The 27,619-nt window shown below is 33.6% G+C and overlaps 5 protein-coding genes and 1 non-coding gene across 6 annotated transcripts; 2 read left to right on the top strand and 4 right to left on the bottom strand.

The window, feature by feature from the left end:
• Positions 1-213: 213 nt before the first annotated feature.
• LOC123918022 (thylakoid lumenal 17.9 kDa protein, chloroplastic) lies at positions 214-2,145 on the bottom strand. The gene is made up of 4 exons (XM_045969951.1): positions 1,757-2,145; positions 1,558-1,672; positions 1,404-1,473; positions 214-637 (listed from the first exon to the last, which is right to left on the bottom strand). Exons 1-4 carry the CDS (start codon positions 2,014-2,016, stop codon positions 417-419), a joined length of 666 nt encoding a protein of 221 aa, XP_045825907.1. The 5' UTR covers positions 2,017-2,145; the 3' UTR covers positions 214-416.
• A 1,247-nt stretch (positions 2,146-3,392) lies between these two features.
• On the top strand, positions 3,393-3,473 carry TRNAS-UGA. The gene has a single exon. It is a non-coding gene; the product is annotated as a tRNA-Ser (tRNA).
• A 55-nt stretch (positions 3,474-3,528) lies between these two features.
• LOC123918021 (mediator of RNA polymerase II transcription subunit 30) lies at positions 3,529-6,765 on the top strand. The gene is made up of 3 exons (XM_045969950.1): positions 3,529-3,978; positions 6,009-6,098; positions 6,384-6,765. Exons 1-3 carry the CDS (start codon positions 3,613-3,615, stop codon positions 6,480-6,482), a joined length of 555 nt encoding a protein of 184 aa, XP_045825906.1. The 5' UTR covers positions 3,529-3,612; the 3' UTR covers positions 6,483-6,765.
• A 1,166-nt stretch (positions 6,766-7,931) lies between these two features.
• LOC123918020 (non-specific phospholipase C6) lies at positions 7,932-10,742 on the bottom strand. Its single transcript, XM_045969949.1, has 3 exons — positions 9,265-10,742; positions 8,813-8,989; positions 7,932-8,681 (listed from the first exon to the last, which is right to left on the bottom strand). Exons 1-3 carry the CDS (start codon positions 10,334-10,336, stop codon positions 8,383-8,385), a joined length of 1,548 nt encoding a protein of 515 aa, XP_045825905.1. The 5' UTR covers positions 10,337-10,742; the 3' UTR covers positions 7,932-8,382.
• Positions 10,743-12,893: 2,151 nt separating this feature from the next.
• Positions 12,894-19,615, bottom strand: LOC123918019 (CBS domain-containing protein CBSCBSPB1). The gene is made up of 14 exons (XM_045969948.1): positions 19,123-19,615; positions 18,189-18,357; positions 17,942-18,074; positions 17,682-17,852; positions 17,465-17,546; positions 17,237-17,350; positions 17,028-17,094; positions 16,453-16,558; positions 16,296-16,363; positions 15,113-15,207; positions 14,904-15,037; positions 13,803-13,888; positions 13,618-13,707; positions 12,894-13,372 (listed from the first exon to the last, which is right to left on the bottom strand). The coding sequence occupies exons 1-14, from the start codon at positions 19,218-19,220 to the stop codon at positions 13,199-13,201; spliced, it is 1,587 nt and encodes a 528-aa protein (XP_045825904.1). The 5' UTR covers positions 19,221-19,615; the 3' UTR covers positions 12,894-13,198.
• A 1,149-nt stretch (positions 19,616-20,764) lies between these two features.
• Positions 20,765-27,483, bottom strand: LOC123918017 (F-box/LRR-repeat protein At5g63520). Its single transcript, XM_045969943.1, has 10 exons — positions 27,192-27,483; positions 26,916-27,023; positions 26,735-26,827; positions 26,518-26,652; positions 25,911-26,012; positions 25,769-25,808; positions 25,265-25,417; positions 24,565-24,740; positions 23,228-23,346; positions 20,765-21,473 (listed from the first exon to the last, which is right to left on the bottom strand). The coding sequence occupies exons 1-10, from the start codon at positions 27,429-27,431 to the stop codon at positions 21,032-21,034; spliced, it is 1,608 nt and encodes a 535-aa protein (XP_045825899.1). The 5' UTR covers positions 27,432-27,483; the 3' UTR covers positions 20,765-21,031.
• Between the last annotated feature and the right edge of the window lie 136 nt (positions 27,484-27,619).

Here is a 27,619-nt window from a genome sequence, read left to right as displayed (position 1 = left end):
CCTTCAAATGCAGTCATCCATGTTATTACTATGTTAAGGGGGGAGAAAAAGTTTACAGTTATTTTTTTTTTAAATCTCTCAAAGTTGAAACCCTTTTTAGTCCTAAAATATTTTGAGCCAACCCTTATTTGTTCAAAACTGGAACTAAAAGCTTATCATAGGTGAAATCCTTGTCTGGTATATCAATATGAAATGCAGCAAAAGCTAACACAATTACACAAAACAGACTCATTTATCAAACAGAATATCTATAAAATTGTTTCTGCCGTGGTGAATCTGACACTCTTAAGCATTTTTATAATAATAAGCATTAAGCTGCAAAATGGCAAAAGTCGTGAAATTGCAATAATAATGCAGAAAATAATATTAAACTCAGGCATTCAGCTATACACAAACCAAAGAACTTAAGCATTTAACTACTCCATGGAATCAAAACTTGGAGCAAACCAGCCCAATTGGTCATTAATTTGCTTGAGCTTTTCTTCTTGACCCTTTGAATCTCCAAATGCAGTAGTGAAAGGGTATACATAAGTTACTTTTGCTGCCATACACCTATAAGCAACCACATCACCTTTCACCAGAAACTCAAGTATGTCTCTGTCAAATTTTCCATCAACTTCAGCTTGCAGATATTTGCCTGCACATTTATTTTAGCTGGCATAAGTCAAGTTATGCCCAACGGCTAGTAAAACCAATGTTTTCAAAATTGAACATGACATTGAACATGGTGACCTCCGGCCGGGTCATGGTTCCAACTACTTTAAATCATTCTAACAATAAACCACGATTGAACCACTCAAATAAACAATCAGTCGAGAGTACTGGTTAGTGATTCAATTGGTTGAATTGAACAATTCAAGTCAATTTTTAAAACATTGTATAAATCAGTTTAACCATTCCTTCCTGTCTCTGGACCGACCTATACACAATCACTTAAAATCCAATACATAAAATATATTACAACTTCCCTCATTCAATAATATACTACGACTACAGTCTAACAATAAACGATCAGTTTAGTTTCCAAAGTATTGCTCACTCTCTCTAGTCTCATATATAAAAATAATGTCTCTAAAGTATATAAAATCACTCATTTTAGTCCTTCAATTGATGAAAAGACTTCTTTTCCGTATGTATTACTCCCCCCCCCGGTCCTTTTTATAAGAGAATGTCACATTTCTAGATTCATTGAATAAATAATGTATCTGGTCTACATAATTTATTCAATGAATCTCGAAATGTGGATTGTCTCTTATAAAAATGATCAGAGGGAGTACTATTTAATTCGTAACGTGTATATTTCTATATTTCATTGCTAATTTGCTACACATTCTTGCAAAAAACAATATTAGTAAATTGTTCTAAAACTGAAAGTATAGCAGGTTGCAGTGTGTTTGAATTACCATCTGGGGTATCTTCCACAGGCTGAAATTTCACATTTTTCTGAGTCTCTAGGATTGCTTCGCGTAGTTTCTGGAAAAGAAAAACCATAACATGAGATAATATAAAAGCAGGAAACTTTTTGAATTCTAAGTAATAGCTTAGAAACTAACTAACCTGAATAGCATTATCTAGTGAATTTTCAGGAATAGTCCAAGGAAAATTAAAAGATGATGACTTTGGATTTGTTGATACACAACCCGGATTAATCGATGGGCAAGGTCTAATTTTTCTACAAGAGAATAAATACATTAGCAAGTTAATTGTTGATACAAAATCCATTAAGCAAGCAAGCATATAGTAGGAATTTAATTACCCATTTTGATCTAGTCCAAGTTGCAAGTTCTTTGATTGAGAAAATGGGGTGGTGAGAGAGGTTGGAGGGGGTTGAGTATTGAGGGAAGGGATTGCATTGGAAGGTAGAGGAGAGGTTAGTGTTACTGCAATGGCTGCTAGAGAGAATAGATTTGGTAGAAACTTGGTGGGACTAATAAGGTTTGCTTTGTGAGATATGAGGAGTTTGGGAATTGTGTTAGTGTGAGTTTGAGAAGAAGCAAGAGGAAGAATCAAACTCATTATGGAGTCTTCTCCTATCCACTCACTGCTTCACTTTTTTTTGCTCCATTGGTATTTTGCAGCCACAGGTGATGGTTGGTTGTTTGTTGTCCTGTTAAGGCTGTAATTCTCCATCACATAAACAAAAAGCAGATGACCTCTGATGTTATTTTGTTCTTCCAGATATAATCTTATTGGAGCTACTGATCCTAGTCACTAGTTAGATAATCTAGTTAATTAAGCTTATAGTTAATTGTTGGCTAAATTGCCTTTTAACTCTTTAACTTTCACAAATTTGCAATTTTGATTTCTTAATTTTCAAAATGGCACTTTTGACTACTAACTTTCACAAACTTGTGAATGTGTCAAGTGTGACTCACATGTAGAGCTGTCAAAATGGGCGGCCCTATTTTTACTCATCCGCTAGTTACAAGTTTCTCGCGCGCTCTATTTTTAGTCATCTGATACCTACGAGTTTCTCACGCGTCTTATTTTTACTCATCCGCTACTTACGAGTTTCTCGTGCTCCCTATTATTATTCATCCGCTACCTACAATTTTTTCGCGGCCCTATTTTTACTCATCTACTACTTAGATGACAAGCCTACATGTCTTGCTACGTGAACAATGATTCACATGTCACGTAAGTCTATGAAGCAAGTCATGTTGATGTACCCCATGTGTATCTGTGATGTACCCATACCTCGTATAAAAAAAAATTGGTACGATTTTAGGGCGTACCATATGTGTACCGGATACGCACCGGTGCTACTCACCATCAAATGAAGTACCGATACTTCATATGATTAACCTTGAAATTAATTAGATTTTTTTTTATACTGAACCTTTTATTTCTGGCATAACAGCGGTGGAACATAGGTGCCGTTCACATGACTAATTAGAGCATCCACAATGGAGCTACTCATTTTTGAGTACTTAAGTGGGCCCCACATGTACACATCACTTATTTATAATTTTTAATAATAGTACACAATAAGTACTAAATCCCTCCAATCCAAAACCTCTTCAAAAGTTCTAAATTGGTCCCACTAGTAACACATTTATCCAATAACTTAACATCATTTTAAATGGGTCCCACAAAAATTATTTAGGTACTATGTCTTATTGTAGAACTAATACCTATTAGGTACAATTTTGTTTTTGCTCCAATAAAAGTACCTATTAGGTACTAGTACTTAAAAATATAAGTACCACCATCGGAAGTGGTCTTAGATTTTTTAAAATGTGGTTATGGTTACATAGTCTTTTTACCACTAATTTACAATTATATAAGAAAAAATATTACAATTCATCTCATTAGAAAAAAAAAAAAATTAAACTCTTTTTCATTTAGGTATTTAATTAATTATGTTTATTTTATTCCATAAAAAGTAAACCGTCGATATGTCCGAGTGGTTAAGGAGGCAGACTTGAAATCTGCTGGGTTTACCCGCGCAGGTTCGAATCCTGCTGTCGACGTTTTAGTTTTTTTCATTTCATTTTTCTTTTTATTTTAAATTTTCTTTCGCTTTTTTCTATTCTATTTCTATAATAATAACGATCAATTTTAGGGTTTTCTAATTCCCAAATCTCGAAACATAGATTCACCATTGCAGCAATGGAAGAACAATCCGTAAACGGCACAATTTCAACTTCAATCACAACCAAAACGACACAAGATTTAGCCATTGAAGGTCTCAAATACTTAGAAGAAACCATACAACACGCTTTCAAAATACTTTCTTCAATGAACGACGAACTTTGCAATCCCGTTTTATGGTCAACTTCTCCTTCCAATGTTACATCTCCCAATGCTCCTTCTTCAAACGGTGACGCCACTTCCGATAGCTCCAGTCAACATGCTGACGGTGGCGCTTCCAGTGGTGGTGGTGCTGGTGGAGCTCTTGAAGAAGCTCGGTTACGGTATAAGAATGCTGTCACTGGACTTAGGACTGTTCTTACTGCAATCCCTAATTCACAAAAGGTATAATTTTGAACCCTAGTTTTGTAATTTTGGGTTTTATTGTTTTTTGGTTTAGCAATTGTTGTTTTTGTTAATGGGGTTTTACTGGATCTTGGATTATGTGAAACTTTGAACTTTAGGTAGATGATAATACTATCTCCCATTGGATAGAAATAAGAAAAATACTTCAAAAATCAAATCCTATAAAGGTGAGAATTAAGAAGTGCTATATATTTTAAAAAATCCCATTTGAAGGAATAGCGGTTAGCTCGGGGGGGTTGGGTAGCTCAACTGGCTTGAGCTAAGGGTGAAAGGAGTTAAAGGTCCCGGGTTCAAGTCTTAACGTTGATAGGTGATGGATGGATGTAGGCAATGTCACGCATGAGAGACCGTCGATTAGAGCACACAATATTGTGTTCACACGACAGAGAGTAGAGAGTAATGTTCAGGTTAATGAACGAAGGGGGAGATTGAAGATCACATGACTTTTTAGTAGATTTTTTAAATCCAAACCGTTAATTTTGAATCTTTGATTGAATGATGATTATTGATGGTTTGTGTTTCTCAAAATAAACGAGTTATCACTTAATATGCTCCCTATATATACTTGTTCCTATTTTGTTTTTTATTTTCAAATATTTATATAGGAAACTGTCAAAACTACTCCATGTTGTTTTCAATTTTTTTACAAATATTTCAAAATTGGAAAGAAAATGAAAATGATGTGACACTTTTTGTAAATATTGGTAAAAAATTGGAAATTCTTAAATCAAATAGGTCCTTTATTGCTCACTGTGACTAGGCCTGGGAGTGGCATAATCTTTGCTATTGATTTTCTGAGACAGTTTCATGAGTTCGTAACGCTCGATGTGGTGACATTTGGGATGCAATTATGTGAATTTTGTGATATTTTAAGCTCTCTCCCACAAAGGGTATAGTAATAGTATATACAGGCAACGTTCATACAATTGTAGTTGCTTATACTTATGTTGACTGGGATGGACCTCCTAGGCAAATAGAACATAGTTGCCAAGTCATGTGCTGAACTGGACCAGAACTTCTACGAATAAATAAAAAACTCCAAAAAGAAATGTGGTTTTGTGAGATATGATTTATAATGTTAATCTGTGATGATCTACCAGTACTTCGTATTGCTTCCAATCTGGTTTTCCATACAATAACCACTGTTACCAGAGTTTAACAAGTTCAATAAACAAATTATATTCCTAGTTAATTATCAAAACGAACCTTGCTGACCCCAGGGGTTCTAATAGAAAAGGACAATGGCCGGTAGTATTAGGATAAGTTCATTTCCTGGAATGAGAATCTGAAAATACTTTAGTTTCAGAGACATAATCATAGATATGAAGTGACCCTCTCACCCTCCATGCTGGTGGGTTTTCTACACATGTACAAGGGGATTAAATTCATACCACAGATAAGTTTAATACATGATATTCCAGTAACATGATGAAAAGTTTGAAAGCTCCTATTCATCAGACCTTACAATGTTGCAGAACGGACTGGAGGGTTTAGTGGCCTAACAAACAAATGAATTTTGAGTTTTGACTTATAATCTGACTATGTTTTATTACTTAAACCCCTTAAATAAATAATTTGAATAAGAAATCAGCTATCCATTTGTTCTCTGAATTTTTAGTCAATGAAAATGAATTGTGAAGTTCAATTTCAGTTCCTGTATATATCTTACTGACTTGGTAAGACACGATGAAAATCTCTCTGCACCGAGGTTTTGTTTGATGTCCTTCCGAAATGGGGTTGAAAACCTTAATAGTGACTATATGAAAACATCACGGCAGACTGGTAAATCACTTGCTAAATAAATTCAGAACCCACTATTTCTATGCTGCATTAAAAGAAAATTATATTCAGAAACCAGTGTCTTCCTTACATAGACTTAGACTCCATATCCTGTTAAATGATTGAGTATATTGACTCACAAATGTGCATCTTATTGTGAGCTTGGTGATCATTATTTTAGCTACGAAAGCTTTTGTTTTGCTGTTAAACTAACTTGGTTAGTATTATAGGCAAACACGTTTGACAGTGGTTCAGCTGCTAGCCCTGCGGATGAAGCTGAAATCGAGAAGTTGGAAGAGCAAGCCTCTTCTTTAAAAAAGGTTGGTTGTGATAAGGGTTTTATGTCTTAACCTCTGTCTCTATCCTTGATCACACACTTTACAAACCCCAAACATCAAAGTTATTGTTTTGGGCTCAGGTTTTAGCTTATTGGAAAACACTTTTCAATCAAACTATGTCGGCTGCAGTTAACTGTGACATTTTAATGCCGAGTTCTATATTTAGTCTATTTAGGTTCTGGACTGAAGTTGTTAAGAACCTGTCTTGTTTTAGTAATTATAATTATAATATTGTGTTTAACATTGGATTTCTATCCAAATATGTAGGAACTTGCCGACAAGAACTTGCACATAAAGATACTCATAGATCAACTGCGAGAACTTATCACTGACATATCAACATGGCAAAGTCCTTTTTCGACCTGAAGTTGGTAGTGCTTGCATTTGTAGAGTGATATAAAAAATTTTAACGCGATCCAGATTACAGTAAATGGTAATGATGCTTCTTTACATTTTACCAATTGAAGTTGAATCAATTGTCCTCAAGCTACAATTTCAGAGTAGTAGAATGATAAGAGGTGGTCTGAAATCTGAACATTTTTATTGGTAGAATATTTGACAAATTTTGCAAAATAGCAACCTGCCAATGATTGATGTAATCCTTTATTTTATTGTTGCCATAAGTTGTACCTAAATATGATTTTATTCACCAATATGTGCAATTCATAGCTTTTTTCCTTAGATGGATATACTGCATTTTATATTTCAAGTCTGTTTATTTGATTATGTGCAATTCATAGCTTCCTCTTCTTTCTTTCTTTTTTATCAGTAAATCATCCTCTTCTGTAGTTAGGAGTGAAAGATTGAACGGCGAGAATACAGAGCAGTATCTTGTTCAAAATTTTCCTTGTAAAAGTTTATTACTACTACTTACCAATTGAATGGATAAACAAATATCGTACTCAGGATGACTGGTCCCTCAAGTCTACATCCCCTTTCAATTTATAAAAGAAAAAGATAATGTTCCTAATCATTTTCTTTACTTTTCCAAACAAATGTTGTGACAATGTTCGGTGAAACTCCATCAAGAAATATCTCATGTCATTCTTTAGTGGAATTCTGCATGATGGGATTGCTGTTTATTATGCTTCCAAAACTCTGTTCTTACTATATCCTCTCTACTTAGGAAGTTGGGATTGTAAAGTGTAAAGACATACTGCTCTTTATAACTTCTGATTTTTGACCATTTCCCCCTTTTTTAAGCAAGTATTTATTTTCCAATGGTATCCACTATTCGTTTCAGGGGATGTAGACAGATTGTAGTTTCAGCTTTTGTATCTAACGAGTCTATGTGGTATCACCTAAATTTGTGATTTTTTTATTGCTCCTTCATATATTCACTTAAGATCCTGACAAAAGAAGTTAAAATCCTCAGAACAAAATAAAGAAATTTAAAAAGGGAAATGCTAATAATATATTTATACCATACTTTTTAGTCCCCAGTCTAGTAGTTTAGTCTCTTGTTATAATAGAACTCGTCTATTTGGGAGTCAATTAATCGTGTTGGTGAGGGATTTGGGTGGTATGCATGAGGTCCTATGTTTGATCTTCATTGGCAATATCGTAAAAAAAAAAAAAAAAAATCGTGTTGGTATTTCACTCGCTTTATTTTTTTCCTTCCCTTGGCTATGATTATGTCTTCTGTCAGCAATGTAGTGTCTGCTCTGCTCTCTACACCAGTTCTGGTTCATCCAGAATTTATTACACCAGATCAAGTGAATTTTAAGACAACACATGATTTCAGTCAAGATGTATGCTTATCATTTGTCTACCCTTCCGGCATAGCTGACTTGCTTCAAAGATTGAAAATTGAAATGCTATACCAGAAAATACTGTATCAATTAAATATTATGTAGCTAGCTCATCACAATCAAGAAATTCAAATGATAATACAAACAAATCAAAAGGAAACTATGACACTACATTTGTAGTAGTTTGTACAAAAGGATCAAACTTTTCTAATTCAAAATCACTCACCAACCAAACCATAACTCTCCAGTCTCCAAGTTGGTTTATTTCCTTTTCTGAGTTTTCGCAAACATAGAGACTTATGAGAGACATTCTATATTTGCATTGACTTACCAACCGATAACATTCTAGCGAGAAAACACACACACAGAGACTTCGCCTCCTATGGCATTCCACTTTTCACAATCCTAAGAATATCTAACCTAATACTAATCAAATGACTCACACTAGACTAGATACAAGTTTCCCACACAACTCTTTTTTTCTTCGTTTTCTTTTTTTCGAGTATTTCTTTATATTAATTATGAATAGAAGATCTGGTAGTGAGTGAGGATCTCATATCTACAATAGCAGACTCATCTGCCCCTAACTTGATAGCCTCTTTGCTAGCTCTTATGAATCTTGAAACAGCTCCCTTCACATAATCATGAGCTTCTTTCACACTCATCTTCTTGCTCATTTCATCCGGGAAACTGCTCAAGAAGTGATCTCCATTCAGAACAGCTGCCAACTGAACTACTTCACTTTGAAACTCAGAGAGACCATCATTTTCTTTTGCTTCAGTTCTCCTTAGAGGTGTTACGTCCGGCAAAGTCACTGGAATACACACATTAAGCCGTCTTAATATTTTCTTCACATAATAAGGCCAATCAATGCCAGTGAAATTGCATAATAAAAAATGATAACTGTTGATAAGTTAAAGTATATGATTATTAAGGAATTCATACTTGGACAATCCGTTCTAGGTGAACTTAACTCGCCAACAACATCCTCAAATGTTCCAGCCCATGCATCTCTGTGAGTCAAAAAGTTAGAGGAAAGGTTGAACATCTTCTTTATGGTGGCAGGAATTGACGAGTGCTCAAACTCGGAGTTTGGAGCTGGTCCTTTGGGGCTTCTCATCACTGAAAAACCAGAACAATCAGAAAAATAGACACATTCAACCAAATCAAAAACATTTTGAAGCTTAAGAAGAATCTTATCTATGCAACCAAGAGACATTAGGTAACATTACTCATACCAGTGTCAATTTTCTTCACTTAATTTGACTAGAAAACAACAGATTTTAATCCTTAATCAACTCAAAACACAAATGAAAGGACAATGGTTCCAAAAAAACAAATATAATATCCAATAGAATAAACAAAATGTAAATAAACTTGGAGGATTTTGAGCTTACCAATCCCTTTCTTGATCCAAGGAGAGACCATAATAGTTGGCACCCGAACGCCTAACCTATCAAACTTGAAGAAATAAGGAGCAGGTCCTGTATTTCCATCTGGACTAGGAATGTTAACAAAAGGAGTCTTCACATGATCAAAAAATCCACCATGCTCATCATATGTAATAACCAAAAGAGTTTCATTCCACTGTGGACTTGCTCTTAGACTCTCATAAACTTCTTTAACAAGCATTTGTCCATTTGCAACATCATGAGATGGATGGTCATCATTCGCCGGCAAACCGACCAAGTCAAAGTACCTAGGCTCAATCACTGTCAAAGGTGGAAGCTTCCCATCTCTAGCATCTTTCTTGAACTTCAAATCATACTGATGAAATTTAGATATGTATTTCAATTTCCTTAGATTCCTATAGAAAAGAGTTGTTGGTATGTTTTGAAAATAAATTCCAAAGTCCAGACCATTCTGATGCATAGAATCAAAGATTGTTTTTTGAGGATACCCTTTTGCTAACTGTCTCTTAACATGACTTGTTGAACCATGAGAAGTTGCAGAATACACAAAAAGCCTATTAGGTTGTGTTGGACCAGGAATTGAAGAAAACCATCTATCAAAAACAGCAAATTCCTTAACCAAAGCAGCATAAACAGGAACAGATTGTGGTTTAAACCCTTTCATTACAGTCTCAGAAAGATTCTGAGACACAGACAATGCTTGTTCCACAAAACCATTCATTGAAGGAATTGAACCATTACCAAATACCTGTTGCAAAACATCTTCAAATGAATGACCTGGATCCGGATCCACAAACTCAGCATCATCACTGAAACAAATTGTATCTTTTCTTGGACTTTCAGTAGAAACTGGATTGCATTCATCTCCATTAACACCATCAATTAAAGGGTTGATAGCTTTCTTCATCCACCCCAACATATGATCAAAAGAACGGTTCTCCATAACCAAAACAACAACAGTTTTAATAGGTTGTTGGTTTTGTCCAGTTGCAAAAAAACAACTTGATAAAGTGAGAAGAAGCATGAAAATGAAGGATCTAACTTTGCTAACTTCCATTGTTTCACTCAAAGATTGAAACTTTTTGCAAATGGGTGTCTAATTCTGTTATCTAAATGTGAAATGAAGATATTTTACATACCTTGTTGGAAGTTAGTTAATATGTAGATAGCAAGTAGCAGTGACAAAGGTAAGAGAAGATTCTGGTTTTTTGTTTTGTTCTTGTTTTGTGCTTTACCTGGTTCACACTCTCACTTTACTTTCCTTTAGTTGAATTGAGCACATAGAAAATGTAACGCAATTAAAGGAATGTGAATGTTATGTGTCGTTTTGTGAATATGGGAAAGAGAGGGTTGTTACTTACGTGCTTCTTTTTCCTCCACCACCGTCGTGTTAGTGGGATCACTCTCTCAGTCTCATTCATAATAACATGTCCACTTTTTTAGTCTCTTTATTATTGCACGTTAGAGGCTTTATTATGTGTTTGTTACTTTACAAATAGTTATCATTAAGCAATCAAGACACCTCATTCAAAAATAAGCTTATGGAGCGGTGATTATAGAGTGGTGATTGACGTTGGATTGAGTAGGAAATTCACATCATCCGCGAGTCATTCATGAGAAAATTTTCACTATAATAAGCATTTTTCTTCAAAATAATATTTTGACAATTAAAAATTTGAATGCGCATTTTTTAAGAAAAATATTTCTATATTTAATTCTTTATCATGTGTCTTTAGAGCACATATTAGCATTTATCTAAATATAAAATATAGTATTAAATTGAAAGTGATAAAAGTAAAATATTAGTTAGAGAGTAAAATTAAAAAAATAAAATAAGGTGAGACATACATTACCCATGTTATTTTACTATATAATTTTGTCACTAGTTACTATTTCATGTTTTTTTTTAATCATATTTCATGGTCTTTAATGAATTAGATTAGAATCCTGGATGAATTAGGAGGAATTTAAAAGATCAGTTTGATGTATTTTAATGTTAACAACTCTAATATTTTATGCCCAACTAATTGATTTTTTTTTTAGCTTTATAAAACACATTTTTATATCTAAGAGAGTGGAGTGCAATAAATTATAGAAATAATTTAGTGATTAGAGAAGTACCAGTAGAATTTAAATTTCATGCGTATTACATGAAATTGAGTTATGTTCACGGAGGCAATTATAATATGAACTAAAATAATTAGTTAAGTATTTAATATAAATAAAATAATAAAAGTTGTGCGAATAAAATGTAAACATACTCCAATAATATGTGTCTCAATAATAATCTTCTCGTGAATAAGGAAGACAATATTTGCTTAGCTGGCAATGCAGAATCAATCTGAAACTTCTTCTTTGAGTTCTTTCCATCCAATGATATCACAAGTTTATGAAAAATAATTTTATCTTAATAAAAATATTATTAAAATGACTTGTAAGCTGAATTGACATTTGATATGTTGGTATATAATTTTGAACATGTGATTTCCCACATTTTAATACACAGTATATGTGTGATTTTTTATTTTTTTTACTTAGTATATGTGTGAAATTTGTTGTTAAACTCTTTAAAATTAAAACAAAAATGATGCTATAAAATTATAAATGAAATTGAGATTTTTTTAAATAAAACATAGGTGCATTTCCGTATGCACTTTAACTTAAAATATATTTTTTTTAGTTATAACAAACTTTGAAAGAATTATGAATTTAAAGGAGTTCTAAAAATAGTCAAAATATGCAGAAAGCACATTGAAATATAATACTACTCTTTCTAATTCTTTTTATATGAGACATGAATTAAATATCAACTTTTATTTATTTGTATATCTCTTATAAAAATAAAAAGTTTTGTCTTTTAAAAAAATAATACAGGGTCTGTGTAAGTAATTGTAATTCCAACGTAGAAATTAGCAACTTCATCCACGCATGCATTTGAGGGCACAGTGGAAGATTATATTATATTATATGATTAGATTCCATGGACCCCATGCATCACGCATTTTATTTATATTATTTTCAGACACAAAAAAGACTGGTTACATGATGCGAAGACAAACACTAAATAATTTAAGGCAAAAGCTAAAATATACCATAAGGAACTTAATATAGAAAATTCTTTTCAAAAATTGTGTATTTCAATTTTCAAAAGTCAAAATGTTGTATTTTCCAATATAATAATTCTACTTTTGGGTTTCTTTTAAATTGGTATTTTGCAAGGAAGTGTAGGTTTTGGCATCAGTTGGATTTCCTTTTGTAGACATAAACCATGCATCCACAACACATTATATATACTAACAAGTAATTCCAAATGGTGATTATAATTGTCTTTTTGACTTGAAAGTCCGTGACCGTGAGATGAGAAAACAAACAAAGAAAAAAATGTCATTTTACACTTAAATACTTAACGCCAAAAACTGTGTGATCAAAGATAGATAGCACACTGCACACCAAACATAACAATGTGTTGTGACTTGTGTGTCATTTTACTTCTCCCAAGTGTCCAGCCCCTTCCTTCCAAAACAAAAAAAAAACTTCAGTTTTATGAATACATGAGTTGAGTAATTATGAATACATGAGTTGATTAGCAACTTAATGTAGAAATATTCTTATAATGTCAGAAAAAATGGACATAAACTTCGTTAATGTCGTTTATTCTTGTACACAACCTCAACAAATAAATAGTGAGGCTACAAATCCTAAAATTACAAGTATACAAGCAGCAAAGGGAAGACACATCCCAATTTTCGTAAAGTACAATGACCAACAAGAAAAAATGCTTTAACCTTTTTCTTGTATAAAAAAGAATGTAGTTGTACAAAATTCCATAATATGGTTATGCAGCGTGAACGCTCCAAAGTTTCAGTTTGCTTTAGCTTGGCCTTTATATACCAACAAAAAAACTTGTTTCATCCTCCCATCAAACTCGTTTCAAGTATGTTAATAGGCCTAATCCAGCAACAAGAGCAGCTCCGGCAGCAACACCACTGTATGCTGAGGCCCATGCATCTGAATACGCATGGTCTAAATTTCCCGAACGCGAACCTTTCCTGCGACCTTGTGTTCCCTCGTAGTCTAAATACAATTTCAATCCCTACAAAATTATTATCAACCCAAATTCAAACTCCCTTTGTGTATATATAGATATAAAAAACACCTTTATTCCTTAGCTTGCTCTAAATTAATAATTCAAACACCTTAATTAATAATAATATAAAACCCATCATCCTTAGCTTGCTCTAAATTAATAATTCCCACGGAATTACAGATTTTAAACCTTTTCCATGGACAAAATATCACATTTAGGACTCGAGAACCAGCAAAAAATATCTATTATACCTTCAAACCAGCAGTCCTTGCATGGTCCACAGCTGCGGCAAGATCACTGTCTGAAGTCAATACAACTTTATCGTGATCTTCATCTTCATACTAAACAAAAAACTGGTCAGCTTAGGAAAAGCGGGGGCTGTGGTTACAAATCAATTAAACCTTAAGAACATAAAATATTATGTTTTGAGAAGTACCAGAATTTGAGGCAGATTGTCAGGGTCAATATCAGTACCAACTCTTTGAATGATTGCAGTTATAACCTCCGTCATGTTCCGGGTATCTAAACTCATTCGCAACATCACAAAACATTCGAATTTTAGTTTCCTAATAGAGATAATAGGAGTCCTTTATATTTATACTTCTTTATGATTGAGAATAAATAAAAAGAAAAATAAGAAACCCATATAAATAAGAAAACCAGCAATCAAATGAAAAAGCTGAAACAATTATGGACCTTGTCCAAGAGAAAATAATATATCATTGCTTACTCAACAAAAAACCCAAGCAAACACACGTTCTTTCCCACTAGGTAGTAGGATTAGCCACATAAATCAAATATTCAAATATTGCAACAATGATGCATTATAAATCGTCCAGTGACGACCAACAAACCATCAAAACCTAAAGCATACTTCAATGGTGTATGACATATAATTTTTGTTTCCCCAACCTCTAACTACTGAGCTACAACACTACATTTGACATACTATCTTGACAAGGGGTCTGTTTGGATAAATAGCTTAATTAAACACTTATATTATAACCATTTATGTATAAAGCTATTTCTATAAGAAAAGATAAAATAAAGTCAAATTGTTTTCTTACAAGTTGTAAGTTGTTTTCATAAGTCATACTACAGAGCTTATGGAACTAAGCTGAAAACAGCCAAGGAATATGTCATAAGTTGTTTCCATAAGCTCTCCCAAACAACTCACAAGTGATTATGTCAGTAGATAAACTCAAATAAGTCAATCCACACAAGCTCTTGTTGGACATTCATTAATCTTATCTATTCATGATCAAACTACCTATGGCGATATTTTATCATCTTTTCCACCTTAGGAGCAACCTCAACTTTCTATTAAATGGATTTGTTCTTAATCCCATATTGTCTTGTACTTTTATAATCACACAAGTTTGCCTTTTAGTTTTTAATATGGCCCTACTACATGCTAACAAGTCATAATTGAGACTTGTTAAAGGACTAGAAGCATATGCCCAAACCCTTACTTATAGCTGCTGGTGTACACACAAATAGATGAAAAACAATCTAACAGATAACATAGTTTGCTTACCACATGTGAATCTATGCATTCTGCCCTTCTTATCTTGTACTTTGAAGGAAAATGTATTGGGCATGCTTGCAGAAGTAAAAGGCATGGATCTCCCTGTTTCTCCTCCATCAGAACCTATTCTGAAGGAAGCCTCACTGGAATATAATAAATAATGTGTAAGTACATTATGAAGTTGGAAACATTATCCAAGCAACTTCAATGCATATAACCTTCGTGTTTCGTCATCATCGTCAATTGGAGGTAAGGCCATGGCTGAATCCCAAAATCTTTGCATCATGGAGTTGGCAGCTTCATTGTTTCCGACCTAATTAGTGGGAGAAAATGACACCACCATTACAAATATTAACGGAAAATATCCATATAAATCTTTTATTAAAAAAGAACCCTGGCATCTTAGTATTTTCCATTTGATAATTCTCAGCACTATGCTCTAGCCTCAGTTATTAAAAGATCAGCTACAGAATGACATATGTTTTAGGAAAAATAATCAAATCTTTAATTTTGGTCTTTGGTTGTGAAGCATAAATGCATGCATCATACAGACATAATGATTAGAAGCTTGCAATTTGTGAATTTATCCATCAATTTTGAAGCTACGTTTGACTGGTAGAATATTTAAACTTTGTATCTGTTTTTTGCTATATTACTATGGTAGAATGTTGAATATTTACAATGCATATTGTGATCAATATTTTGAACATTGCTATTTTTTGTATTATGCAGAAGAGTTTTCAAATCAATTCTACCAAATAGACCTTGGGGATAATTGTATCTAATATGAATTCCATAAAATAGACCGTGGGGATTTATGCATTGCTAGCTGTAGAGGGAAAAATCAAACCTACAGTCCTTAACTTTGGTGGCAACTTACACAGAACCATGATTGCAGGTATAATTTATAAAGATAAAACAACAGCAGTATAGAAAATTAATAATTGAACAAGTTTCCTATTCTCTATCCTGGAAATTTTACAATGTATAAAAACTATGCAAATTAATATTACTTTAGATTAATTATTTGTATTTGCAGCAAACATTCAATCTTTCAAGGTCTAAAATTCCTAAGAAGCTAAAATAAATGAGTGGTAACAAAATGCATATCTTTCGCTAGAACAGAAAGTCAGGTTAAAATGGAGATATTAGAAATACTAATCATTATTGCTAAGATATCGATACTTAATAGCTCCTAAACAGTACTTTAAAAGATAAATTACATATAAAATATATAAAAAAATTAAATCAAGTGCATGAAATGTTACAAAGTTTTGCACACAAGAGTCAAGCTAAAATGAAGTAATTTCCTCCATTTTCATGCAAAAAAGGATTAAATAGAGGGTAAAATCAACAGTAGCAGTACATCACACTCACAGTCTAAGATACGTAACAACCCACCTGACTAACAGTAGCCACAGCAGCATGAGTCACATGAATCACATCGACCACAGCAACTACAATGCCATCTGTTTTCAACCACCCACACACACCCAAATCAGAAAAGATATTAGTGCACAAATAAACCTCTTCCCCATCCCATATATATTTACTTTACCTCTATCAACGACCGGAAGGTGTAAAAATTTTCCATCATGCATAGTATGAAGCGCGTCGACAATTGGTGTATCAATTACTGCACATTCTGGATTTGGAGTCATGATCTGCATATTTGGTTGCATAGATATCAAGTGGCGGATAAAAAAAATAATGAACACCCAAAATGACCACTTTTTCTTCTAATACACATTATTCCTTATATTCCTTCTTAAGCATTGCTTATGCTAACGACACATGGATTACAAATACAATTAATGCTCTTGCTTAATTATTTTAAACATTCCTTAATATATTCATTTGTCTCTTTATCTGTTATCCCTTCAAATTATCACTCTGATAAATTAGGTGAATATATGATGTAACTAAAAAAAATGATGGTATCTTGGACTTCTACAACTACTGATAGATATGAAAAAATATATTCTTTTCAAACATCAATTAAAAGGAACAAAGAGGGTAACAAAAACATGCTCCTAAATATTACTAGATCTAGATTTCACAAAATCTAAGAATGGAAAAGGTGGACAAGTGTAAATGTTTTCTTCTAAATACCATACAAATAAAACAAAGTACCTTCTCAACAGGAGTTGATGCTGGTGGAAGATTTTGGGCAATTACCCGCATCAAGATATCCTTTGAACTGAAATTGGTATGCAGATTATAGTTGGTCAAAATTAATGTAAGCATACACACGCATAATGATATTGTGAGGATGGCAAAATGAACTTTTCAGAAAAGGAGGACTGCTGAGCTGCAGTAAATTTCAATGCCTACAAACTTACGTAACGATGCCTCGAGCTTTGCCATCAACAGTCACAACAGCACAACTTGCATGAAGTTCAACCATCGTTTTTGTTGTTTTCAGAACCGAGTCTGTTGGTGAAACTGTCACCATCCTAAAAAATACCATTTTCTGTTAAAGAAAATCGGTTGACAGCCAAACATGCAGGGAAAAAAAATTACATTTAATGTAAATTTTTCTTGAACTCGAACAAGAAGGTATTACCTACTTTGAATTCTCAGGAATGATTGTGGACAGTGATGGTTTGAATATCTTTTCCCGAAGGGCCTCAATAAATGATGAATTAGAGTCTGCACAAAGACCAAATTAGCATGAAATAATACTCAGCTATTAGAAACTGTGGACTTCACAACAGTGCAATATTTTAGGGATGCCATCATTAGAAATCGAAGAGCTAGGCATGAAAATGGAAATACTCTGCATACCAGAATTAGTTGATCCCCAATGTTTTTCAACCCCTTCAACAGCTGCTGCAATTGCTTTTCCTTTCTCTGCAGCCCTTTCCATACGTGCAGTGGCATCATGCAAACACTTTGCTATGTCGAGTAAAGCCAAAACTTCCCCATTCTCCACCACAGGTAGATGCCTAAATTTCCCTGTGGACGTATATCAACCATGTATTAAAAGGGCAAGATACACTGCAGAAATTAGAGAAGTTGAGTGCATCTCTATATACACTACCAACCTTGCACCATCTTTTGGAGAGCTTCCACAGCAAGAGTTTCGGAAAGGACAAATACCGGATTTCTTGTCATAACCTTGGAAGCAGGTGTGTCTTCAGGATTAATCTCTTGGGCAACAACTTTTCTTGCTATATCCTGTAAGCCAAAAAATAAATTAGCGAGATAATAAGCATATGAAAATTCAAGAAATCCAGGTGAAGTCATCTTTTCTTTCTTGTTAACTGGCTAGAAAAGACATCTTAGTCACACCTTGTCTGTGAGGATTCCACAAAGCAAACCATTAGAATCAGTTAGTAACAGCGCATCCACCCTACGGGCAGCCATCCGTCGACAAGCTTCATATACAGTTGTTGTTTCGGGCACTGTCAAGGCCTTTGAAAGACGCAACGATTTCACTGTCCGCTCTCCTGTTAATCCCCTGTCCAATTCCATGTAGATTCAAGGTCTTATTCCGTTATTTTAATTGATAAAACCCTCACTCACTTATCTTCTTCAATACTAAAGCAAGATCTATCATAGTTATGCGAACAAAATGAACTTAACTGAATGCAATTAACAACTTATGAAAAACATTCAAGTTGTTATAACTTATAGTCCTTTGTGAATGAAGAATACAGTCTCTTATATAATCTATAGACAGCCAAATTAGTCCGTATTCATTTTGATCCACAAGTACAAAATAAATATGGACCGAGTTCCTGAAAATTTACGAGTGCACGTTGTCTACATATTTTCTGATTGGTTAGAGTACTAGAAAATTTTATTTAAAGAAGTGTCTCAATTGTCGAAACTGACCCCAAACCAATACACCATCAAAGTCAGAGTTCTTCATAAATACTAAGCTGACACACCAACCAATTAAGCTGACACTTTAGAAAGCCACGTTTGCTTGACATTAACACTTGAAAAATACTGAGTTCTACAGTTAATGGTACCAAACAACCTATAATAATAAATTTCTAATCCAATATTTCAAAATAATGATTACAAGATAACTTATGCCACTTAACACATAAACCAGATTAAATCAACAATAATTATGCTATGCAAGATATTTGATTTCAAAAGATTAAGGAATCAAATTAACCATATAATTAATAAACAAGGGAATCAACAAGACAAAGCAGAAACAAAAATGAAAGCAGAAGCAATAAAAATAGAGAAATGAATAAAAAGAATATACATATGGCGCGAAATCGAAAGAGATTTTCGAACTGCTCCTGCTCCTACTGCAGACTCAGAGGCTCTTCTAGAAGATGAAATACTCCTTCGACTAGTCATATTCAATTCGACTATGTCACTACTCTACTCAAAAAATCGAATAGAGAGGACAAAAAATGATTATACTAAGGGTGAATCAAAACCGTAGAAGATAGCTACGAGTTTGAAATTGAAATTGAATATGATCGGAAAATAGGATAAACGGAGAGAGAAGGAACCCTAGCCAGAGCAGAAAGGTTGGCGGTGGCGTGCGTGCGTGCGGAAATGAAGATGAGAATTTCAACGCTTTTGCGGTTGGACCAATAGCAAGTGCGCACGTAAGAAATTCCTTCTTTGTTGGAATTGGAGTTTATTTTTGCTTGTGTTTACTTTACTGTCAATTTGTCAAATGGGAGAAGATACTTCTCGTCCAACTCCAAACTTGTAAAATTCGTTTTTTTTTTTCTCTTTATTACAGAAAACTTCATTTGACCAAAGCTTTTTAAGTTTTTTTGGTCAGACATTTGACCAAGCTTTTATTAATCTTTAAAGCTCAAAATAAAAAGTTTTTTTTTTTACTAAAATAAGGGTCATGCTATCTCTAACACACTAGTTAGGAAAACAATAATAAAAATTATTGAAAATAGTAATTAGCATTTTTTCTAAAATAGTAAAAAGATTCATTTATTCAAATTAATAAAATATTTTAAATATAAACAAAAATATTCATTTATAAAAGTTTTAAATTAAAATCAACACATGTAATAAATACCAAAAATATTAATTTATAAAAGTTTTAAATTAAAATCAACACATGTAAATTAAAAGTTTTAAATTAAGAAATACCATTTTTTTCTTTACCAAAATATGTTTCTTCGAAAGAAAAAATTATTTGAAAGGGATGATTCTATGCCTAAATTGACCCTAAATCACCCTTCAAGAAGAAGAGAAAATGTGGTGATATCCATTTTAAAATAGTCTTGCCATAAAATACATATAATATCGTAAGTAGCATCTATCATGCTGTCCATTGTTTATTTGGTTTTCAACAAAAGATTTCGCCATCTATGTATGTTAAATTGGGTTCGTGTATAATATATTTTGTTTTCAGTGTCCAGATGTAATCTAAATAATCACAAGAGATAATGAAAAGTTTTGCATAATTTGTTTTATAATAATGACAAAGAGGGAGACAAAATAAGAAAAATAAGAGGAAGAAATTAGGGATGAGAGGAATAGGAAGAGATTTTGAAAAGGAATTGAGGGCAATTTTGTCAATTTGGGGTGTAACTAAAAAAAAAATCCTAGTATTAGTGAGTTCTGAATGTTTTCATCTCAAGATTACTCAATATTGTTGAACAGACAGGCAAAATAGCTCCCAAGACTACCTTCAACACAAATTGGTCAAGAATGCTTTGAAGGAGCAAATTATGAAGGATGATGGGTTCTAACTACTTCCAACCAATATCTGTATATTCATAAATCTTGTGAGAATATTCCAGGTTGAAACAGCAAAATCAAGGTTCAATATATTAACTCAGTTTAGTAGCCAAATCATACCGTTTACCTAAAGCACTATATAAGCAACAAAGCAAGTACAGCAACAAAAATGCGGAAACACCTTCTAAATTAAATCCCCTCAAGCTTTTCATTTGTAGAAGAACTTTAGTTACCAAAGATGTGAAATCAGTTCCATAATAATGAAACTGTGATGATTAACATACAAATAAATACTTATTAAGATGACATAAGTACATACCCATGTGATACAATATTGTCATCTGAGGTGACAGCAAGATAGTCAAGTACATGTTCATGGCAAATGGAAAAACAGCATCCCCTCAAACTAGCAAATGTACATCTTGATGAGAAAATTATGAGTAGCATCTAATCTAATATTCCACAGAGGGAGGATCATATGACATCACTAAATAGACAGTGCTATAAACATGCAAAAAGCAACTGATGGGCTTTGCATCTGAACATAGACCAATCAAATTGGTAGAAGGACGCACCATTTCACCACCACAAAATACTCCACCCAATGGCACTCCTGGAAAAGTCTCCAAGAAGGGGGAGCTATCAGCATTAGGACGTCCAAAAAATGATTCGCCACGGCCATAGCAAGCAAAAATAATACCACCGAAAACATTGGTAGCATTGTCTCCATCACCTTCAAAACTCCTAGAATTCCTCTCCAGCTTAACTTTGTTAAGGGCATCACGAACGTCAGTTAATGAAGCTAATGCAACATTAGGATCTGAATAGTAGAACTGAAAGATATCTCCTGTTTTGATGCCCATTCCATCAACATATAGATACTCTTCATCACCTCTGCCAAAAATATGAAAACTTAGCTTTTTCTTTTTAAGAGCAGGATTGTTTACAATAGAAGTTAATAGACTAAGGAAGGATGGGGAAACAGGAATTAAAATATCACGGTCCCGAGCCTCATGGCACCATGGTACAAATTTGAATAAATGCCATGGTCGGCCTTAGATACGTTTGTAAAGCCCAACAATTGCAAGTAGACTATTAAATTTATGGAAAATGGAAGGGGAAAAATGGATTATCTAATGGAGCATATCAAAGCAGCAGGAATAAAAATAAATATAAATCTCCAAATAGCTGGCTATCACAAAATTTATCTTTCAAACTAAAACTACTAATTGCATTGCAAATGTCAACATCAGCATCTTTTTCTTTTCATCTATCATAAGTAAAAAAGTTACCATCAACCATAAGTAATACAAAAAGAAATAGAAAGACCGTGTATAATTTTTCTAGTTTATAGAATTTGAATTCAAAATAACAACTACAGTTGTACAAACATCAATTACCACATTAGCAGAATGCTTTTACTTTCTAGTTCCAAATATGATATAATAATGCACTTTGCCAATCATGCAATTGTTTATCAATATAGCACATGATACCCCCCAAAAGGTAAAGTTTTTGCATGGGTGACATTAAAAATTTCAATATTTCACCAAATTTATAATTTTAGACAACTTGAATTCTCACTTGATTGATCAGCTTATAAGCAACTAGAATTCATCACATATAACCTAATTTAGCCAAGAGAAAATTGAAACTAACTGTTAAAAATGGCAAAAAGGATGAAATATTTTGGTTTAAAAACCTGTTCCCACTAGGTGGGATCCGCCACATGAAGCACATAACTCATTAATATTCTTTCACGTACTTCATCTCAAGATAGATCATTAAAATCTCTCTTAGGCTCTATTTGGATTGATGGAGTATAATGGAATGTAGCCTTCCCTACCTAAAATTCCATCTCATTCCATCAATCCAAACATAGCCTTAAGGGTTTGTTCTTCCGTTTCACTGGCCTTCCCTACCTCTAGCTATTAGACTAACCCAACCCCGTCTACCCACCTTATCAATTCTTCATTGGGTATTTTCCACATGCGTCTCCAAACCACCTAAAATTATATTTTATTTTTCTACAATAGGAGCTAGCCAACTATTTCTCTAATGATTTCTTTTAGAATCCTATCACGTCTTGTTTAATCTCTCATCCATTGCCGTGTTGTCCTCTTTAAAATACCAGTTTATTCAGTACCATGCAGCATTGAAGGTCTTACAGTTATACGGTAAAAAAAATTCCTAGAGCATGGGTTGTATTTTTTATCACAAATTATAACTGAAAAATTCCTCTATTAAATCCATCCCTACTTCGATTCAATGGTTGGCACCTCACTATATCTTCCTGTCATTTCATATACAATATAGTAGTCTTTAGTCCTATACATTAGGTTATTAGCAGTTAGCTTCAATTATTATCAGTTATTTTCTGTTCTGCTTAGTCAGTGATTTAGTTAGAAGAGAATTTTCATCCTATGAGCATTACACTCATAGAGTACTCAGTAATCAATTCAATTGACTTCTCTCTCCTAGTTTTAGTTTGTGTCACAATTTTGAACTACCTCAAATTCTATCACTAACTTCCATTCCATATGCTATGTGTTACGTCATGACAACATCTTTCAATATCTCCGTAGACTAATTATTGACAAGGCATCAGAAGATATAGAATCTACAAAAGAGAAGAGTTTATATCATACCCCACAACTCCATGATATGCAATACAAGTTTTTGGCATTGGCCTCTCTGCTCCAATGGAAACTTTCCTGTGTTTAGTTACTCCGACGTACAACTCAGGAGGCTCAATATGATTTTCCAGCTGCCAAATTTTGGAAAGTTAGTGAAAAAAAAGGAATGAATAGTAATAAAAGGAAAAGAAAATAATAACCACAAACAAAAAATTTATATCAAATTAGATATATAAAACATTGAGATGATATTTACAATTAAAGAAAATTAACAGATAGCATCAGCTTATATCATCTTCATCTTTTCCACAAAATTTTAGCAAAAATCAATACCCAAAAAGTAACCAGATTACAGCTTCGGCGAGTTAAGGAGCTCAATTAGGCCATTAGGGTATTGCCTCCGAACAATTTTCAAAACCATGTTGAACCATTCCATTATCATCTCCATACAAGCTGGAATTAAAAAACTGGTTTTAAGATATCAAGCAATACAATGTTGATTTCCACTTGTTTTGAATCGGTAATCAGTAGCGGGCCTAGTGTTATTAAAAACTGGCTGGATTAGCCAGTTCAACTGGTAAACCAAGCTGTAACTAGGTTGAGTGACTCATTGGATCGACTATGCATGCACCCCAATGCAACCTGTTTCTACTCGATTAATTGTAGCAAAAACCATTGACATGATCAGTTCATACTGAATTTTGCCTCGGTCCTTCTCTATTTTAAATCCCCAGAGAGGGAGAGAATCAATTTATAATTATACACTAAATCTTAGCCCCCATCCCTGTCTTCTTTTCTTTGTTCCTTGTCCTAACTCCTATTTGCTTTCTACTCCTTTTTTTACAATTATTAACAAATATAATATAGAGGAAGACATTAATTGTACAATAACTACAAAATAAATATCTGAATCATTACTTGAATTTTAGCAACATTGTTACACAAGCTAGTTAATTCTGTTATTATATTTTATCTTAGAAACATTACTTGTTTTTGTATTTATAAATGCTATTGGGATTTACGTTTATCTGTATATTGTTTTCTAGTCTCGCAATAGCGCCATAGCGGCCTTTGCAATGCTGTATCTCACGTATTACCAATTCCTCCTCATATTCCATTTTTTACTAACTTATCAATATCCAATACATCTGTATTATCCCCACACAAGTATTTTTGTCTATTAGGTGAAATCTAATGTCCTCCTCTGATAAATTTTGAATAGTTCTTTTAATAGCTTAAACTTTTTATATTCCTCAATATTACATATTCCTTCATAGTAGTCCCGAACATTATTTTTTCTTAATAGAAGTAATTTGTAGGTAGTTCAAAATACGGAAATAAATGCGCACCAAAGTGGTAATATCATGCAGAATAGTCTGACCATCAAGAAGTTCTTGATGCCCTTCCCTTTTGGCAGTTAGCCATGTTGAACAATCGGTGCTGTTTGTTCTAACTGAAGCTGCCTTGTATCTGCCACCCACAGGTGAAACACCATTTGAGAATGCAACATGAAATCTAATATTTCCTGCAGTAAAATTCAATTTGTAACAAAGATGAGTGACTTACCAAAATAATGGCTAAAAAGTAAGAATGCCTTGTAACACTGAAACAATCATGGCAGTAAAAAGACGCACAAGACAGACTCTATTATTCAACATATGCGCACATATAAAGGCAGGACCGAGAAGAATAGGAAGCAAGATAAAAAAAAAATCAATAGGTAGCTTTGTAGACTAGAGGAATTTTCCCTATAATGCATCAATTTTGTATGATATCCGTATCCAATATTGTAGACATGTCTAACAATTTTTAAGAAATTCTCATTCATTTTTTCTTAAAACCTGATTAACTACACAATTTTCTCAAGCATAAAATTTGATATTTTATAGCTAGGTTATACATGACTTGTCAATCCTGATATCCTTTGAGGATATTAAAAATTGCATTTTCTATTATTGACATACAACGACATGCACGATAGCAGTTGCATGAATTACACTGTGCATCATGAAGCCAGACAGAGGTAAGAAAAAAGACATCGAGAGGTACCAGAAGACCTGTTTCGGTCCTGAGCAAATACAAGAGCAACAGCTTCTATGTACCCTCTACTACCACAGACATTTCTAGAATCATTTCCATATCCGAATAAAGAACAGCCTCTCTCATCACCCACAATGAATGTGTCTCTAGGCATGGCATAATCTGTAATGAAACAAAATGTCGTCAATGAAGAAATGTATAAATTGAAGTCATGTTCTTTCCAATTAGAGAACTAACATAGAATGAACAGTTGCACCGTCTAAGTTTAAGTATCAAATTGCCATTATATATCCCATAGACATTTTGCAACAAAATATCATAGGAAAAACAGTCAATTATATGTTCAAACTAAACAGAGCATTGTGTACATAAACTCTTAGAAACATTTGTTTCCTTTGCCTTAACACATTAAAATTGAAGAGATAAACCTCAAATATTCTACCAAGCATAACATTTAATTTCCAAATTTTTCCTGAAGTGAAGAGTAAATAAATATATACAAGTATCACTAACCCAACTTCTCCACAACCAGTTTCATGTCACTGCTTGCGTCCTGCAAAGCCAAATCAAAGTGTTAGAAGCATAAACAAGAATGATAAATTAACTATAAAAGTAAAACCATTAATGGTAAATAAGTGTGTGATTGTTAACTCACTCCAAATAATATAACCCCAACAGGGAATTGGCGACCAGAGACAGAGGCCGAGTATTCCTTGATAGCCATTACAAAATGATCAACGCATGGTTCTTGAGGTGTCTGGTGTCAGAAATACTTTTAATCAATAGCTTTATGAAATTAAAAAAGAATAAAGCATCACATTATCTAAATCTGACGTGAGAGAAGAGTAATGGCTCTAGCTAGTTGCAAAGTTGTAAAAATTGAGATCCTTCTTTGGATCAAAAGAGATGAAAATCATATCATAACACCAGAAAATTCTACCAGAAATTTAAATAAACATTTTAAAACAGTTTCATTTTTCTGCATTTCCAATTCCCTTTACGTAGAACACATTTTCGCATCCATTCATTCTTGCACATTTCGCATCTTTCTGATTTTTTAATCTCCATCCACACATAGACTTCCTTAGACTACCGTAGTTCAGTAAGCCTTCTCTTGCCTTAACATATTACTAAAGCCAATTGGCAGCTACCTTTTGGTTGAAAGGTAGTATTAGTTAATTAGTATTCAAAATTTTATATTCTTACAATCTTACATATTCATTTTCATAGCATGCAAAGTCTAAACTCTCATATTTATTTACCTTTGGCAGTCGCAGTAACGGTAGAGCTTCAACTTTTAATCCTGGCAAGTAGCCAACTGTCAAAACTATCCCTTCATTTATATTTGTTGCATATTCTTCGTCACCAATGCCACTAAAAAGAGCACCCCATTTTACCTACACAGATTATCCCAAGATTAACACATGACATAGTCAAATCTGTAACACAACCGGAAAAAATTTTAAAAAAAAAATCAACCTCTTTAAATTCATTAGTAAGAGCATCCCTTCCAATAACCCCATTATTCATCGTGACAACAACCGGAATTTTGAACCCCAATCTCCGTCTAATCTGCACCACACCAAACCATCAAATCAGTTTCATAACACAAAAAATGCTTACTAGACACAAAATAGATAAACATTTATTAATTCCTTACAAGACGGAGAATCTTGTTCGAATCGAATCCTCTTCCAATACTGACAATAGCAAAATGAGGTCGAATTGGCTCAGATAGAACCTTGTTAACAACCTCATTCACAGCGTCCTGTTCCAATGAAAATCAGCTAATCAAACAGTAACAAACCAATATGCAAATTCTGAGATATCTTAAGCACACATAAACAGAAATTCAGTATAATTGAAGGTAAATTTGTTTGATCGGAAACCTAAAAAACGAAATCAAAAGTATTAAGCTCCGCAGAAGGGAACTTACGCGGAGCGAAGGGTTGAGAGAAAGTGCAGAAGAGAGCTTAGGACGAGAAATGATGTGATTGCAAACGGAATTCCATGATTTGTTAACGCAAGATGCAGAAGCAAACGATAGTGCAGGAAGTCTGGTGAGAATGTTTTGGAGAATATCATCGTTCAGTAAGTTGATACCGATGATCGGACCGATTGAGAGTTTTCCTTTGGTGCTCGATCTCGCCGATGACGAACACGGTGGTTCCTCCATTGTTGTGGTGGTTCAAGCTTAACTCCGTTAATGCAAAATGGTGGAATATAGTCGCAGTGTTTTCGATTTTTGTTTTCGTTTTGGGCTTTAGGCTTTGGCCCATCCAGGATTTAGTTTAGAAACTACCATTTACAGCACCTTGTTATTGTAGTTACACCCATGGCACTATTTAATTAACAAAATATTCC

The sequence above is a fragment of the Trifolium pratense genome, linkage group LG3 (assembly GCF_020283565.1).
Source record: "Trifolium pratense cultivar HEN17-A07 linkage group LG3, ARS_RC_1.1, whole genome shotgun sequence".
NCBI classification, from domain to species: domain Eukaryota; kingdom Viridiplantae; phylum Streptophyta; class Magnoliopsida; order Fabales; family Fabaceae; genus Trifolium; species Trifolium pratense.
This window is presented reverse-complemented; position numbering and strand designations above follow the sequence as displayed.

Coding starts and splice junctions, on each gene's coding strand:
- LOC123918022 (XM_045969951.1), bottom strand. CDS start 2,016: ATGAGTTTGATTCTTCCTCTTGCTTCTTCTCAAACTCACACTAACACA. Junction 1,673..1,756: donor CTTGGACTAGATCAAAATGG/GTAATTAAATTC, acceptor ATTCTCTTGTAG/AAAAATTAGACCTTGCCCAT. Junction 638..1,403: donor TGTGGAAGATACCCCAGATG/GTAATTCAAACA, acceptor ATAAATGTGCAG/GCAAATATCTGCAAGCTGAA.
- LOC123918017 (XM_045969943.1), bottom strand. CDS start 27,431: ATGGAGGAACCACCGTGTTCGTCATCGGCGAGATCGAGCACCAAAGGA. Junction 27,024..27,191: donor CTCTCAACCCTTCGCTCCGC/GTAAGTTCCCTT, acceptor TCATTGGAACAG/GACGCTGTGAATGAGGTTGT. Junction 21,474..23,227: donor GCATATCATGGAGTTGTGGG/GTATGATATAAA, acceptor TATTTTTGGCAG/AGGTGATGAAGAGTATCTAT.
- LOC123918019 (XM_045969948.1), bottom strand. CDS start 19,220: ATGACTAGTCGAAGGAGTATTTCATCTTCTAGAAGAGCCTCTGAGTCT. Junction 17,853..17,941: donor TCTCCAAAAGATGGTGCAAG/GTTGGTAGTGTA, acceptor ATACGTCCACAG/GGAAATTTAGGCATCTACCT. Junction 17,547..17,681: donor TTGGGGATCAACTAATTCTG/GTATGCAGAGTA, acceptor GTCTTTGTGCAG/ACTCTAATTCATCATTTATT.
- LOC123918020 (XM_045969949.1), bottom strand. CDS start 10,336: ATGGAAGTTAGCAAAGTTAGATCCTTCATTTTCATGCTTCTTCTCACT. Junction 8,990..9,264: donor TTGGATCAAGAAAGGGATTG/GTAAGCTCAAAA, acceptor CTGGTTTTTCAG/TGATGAGAAGCCCCAAAGGA. Junction 8,682..8,812: donor ACCTAGAACGGATTGTCCAA/GTATGAATTCCT, acceptor TGTGTATTCCAG/TGACTTTGCCGGACGTAACA.
- LOC123918021 (XM_045969950.1), top strand. CDS start 3,613: ATGGAAGAACAATCCGTAAACGGCACAATTTCAACTTCAATCACAACC. Junction 3,979..6,008: donor CAATCCCTAATTCACAAAAG/GTATAATTTTGA, acceptor TTAGTATTATAG/GCAAACACGTTTGACAGTGG. Junction 6,099..6,383: donor AAGCCTCTTCTTTAAAAAAG/GTTGGTTGTGAT, acceptor CCAAATATGTAG/GAACTTGCCGACAAGAACTT.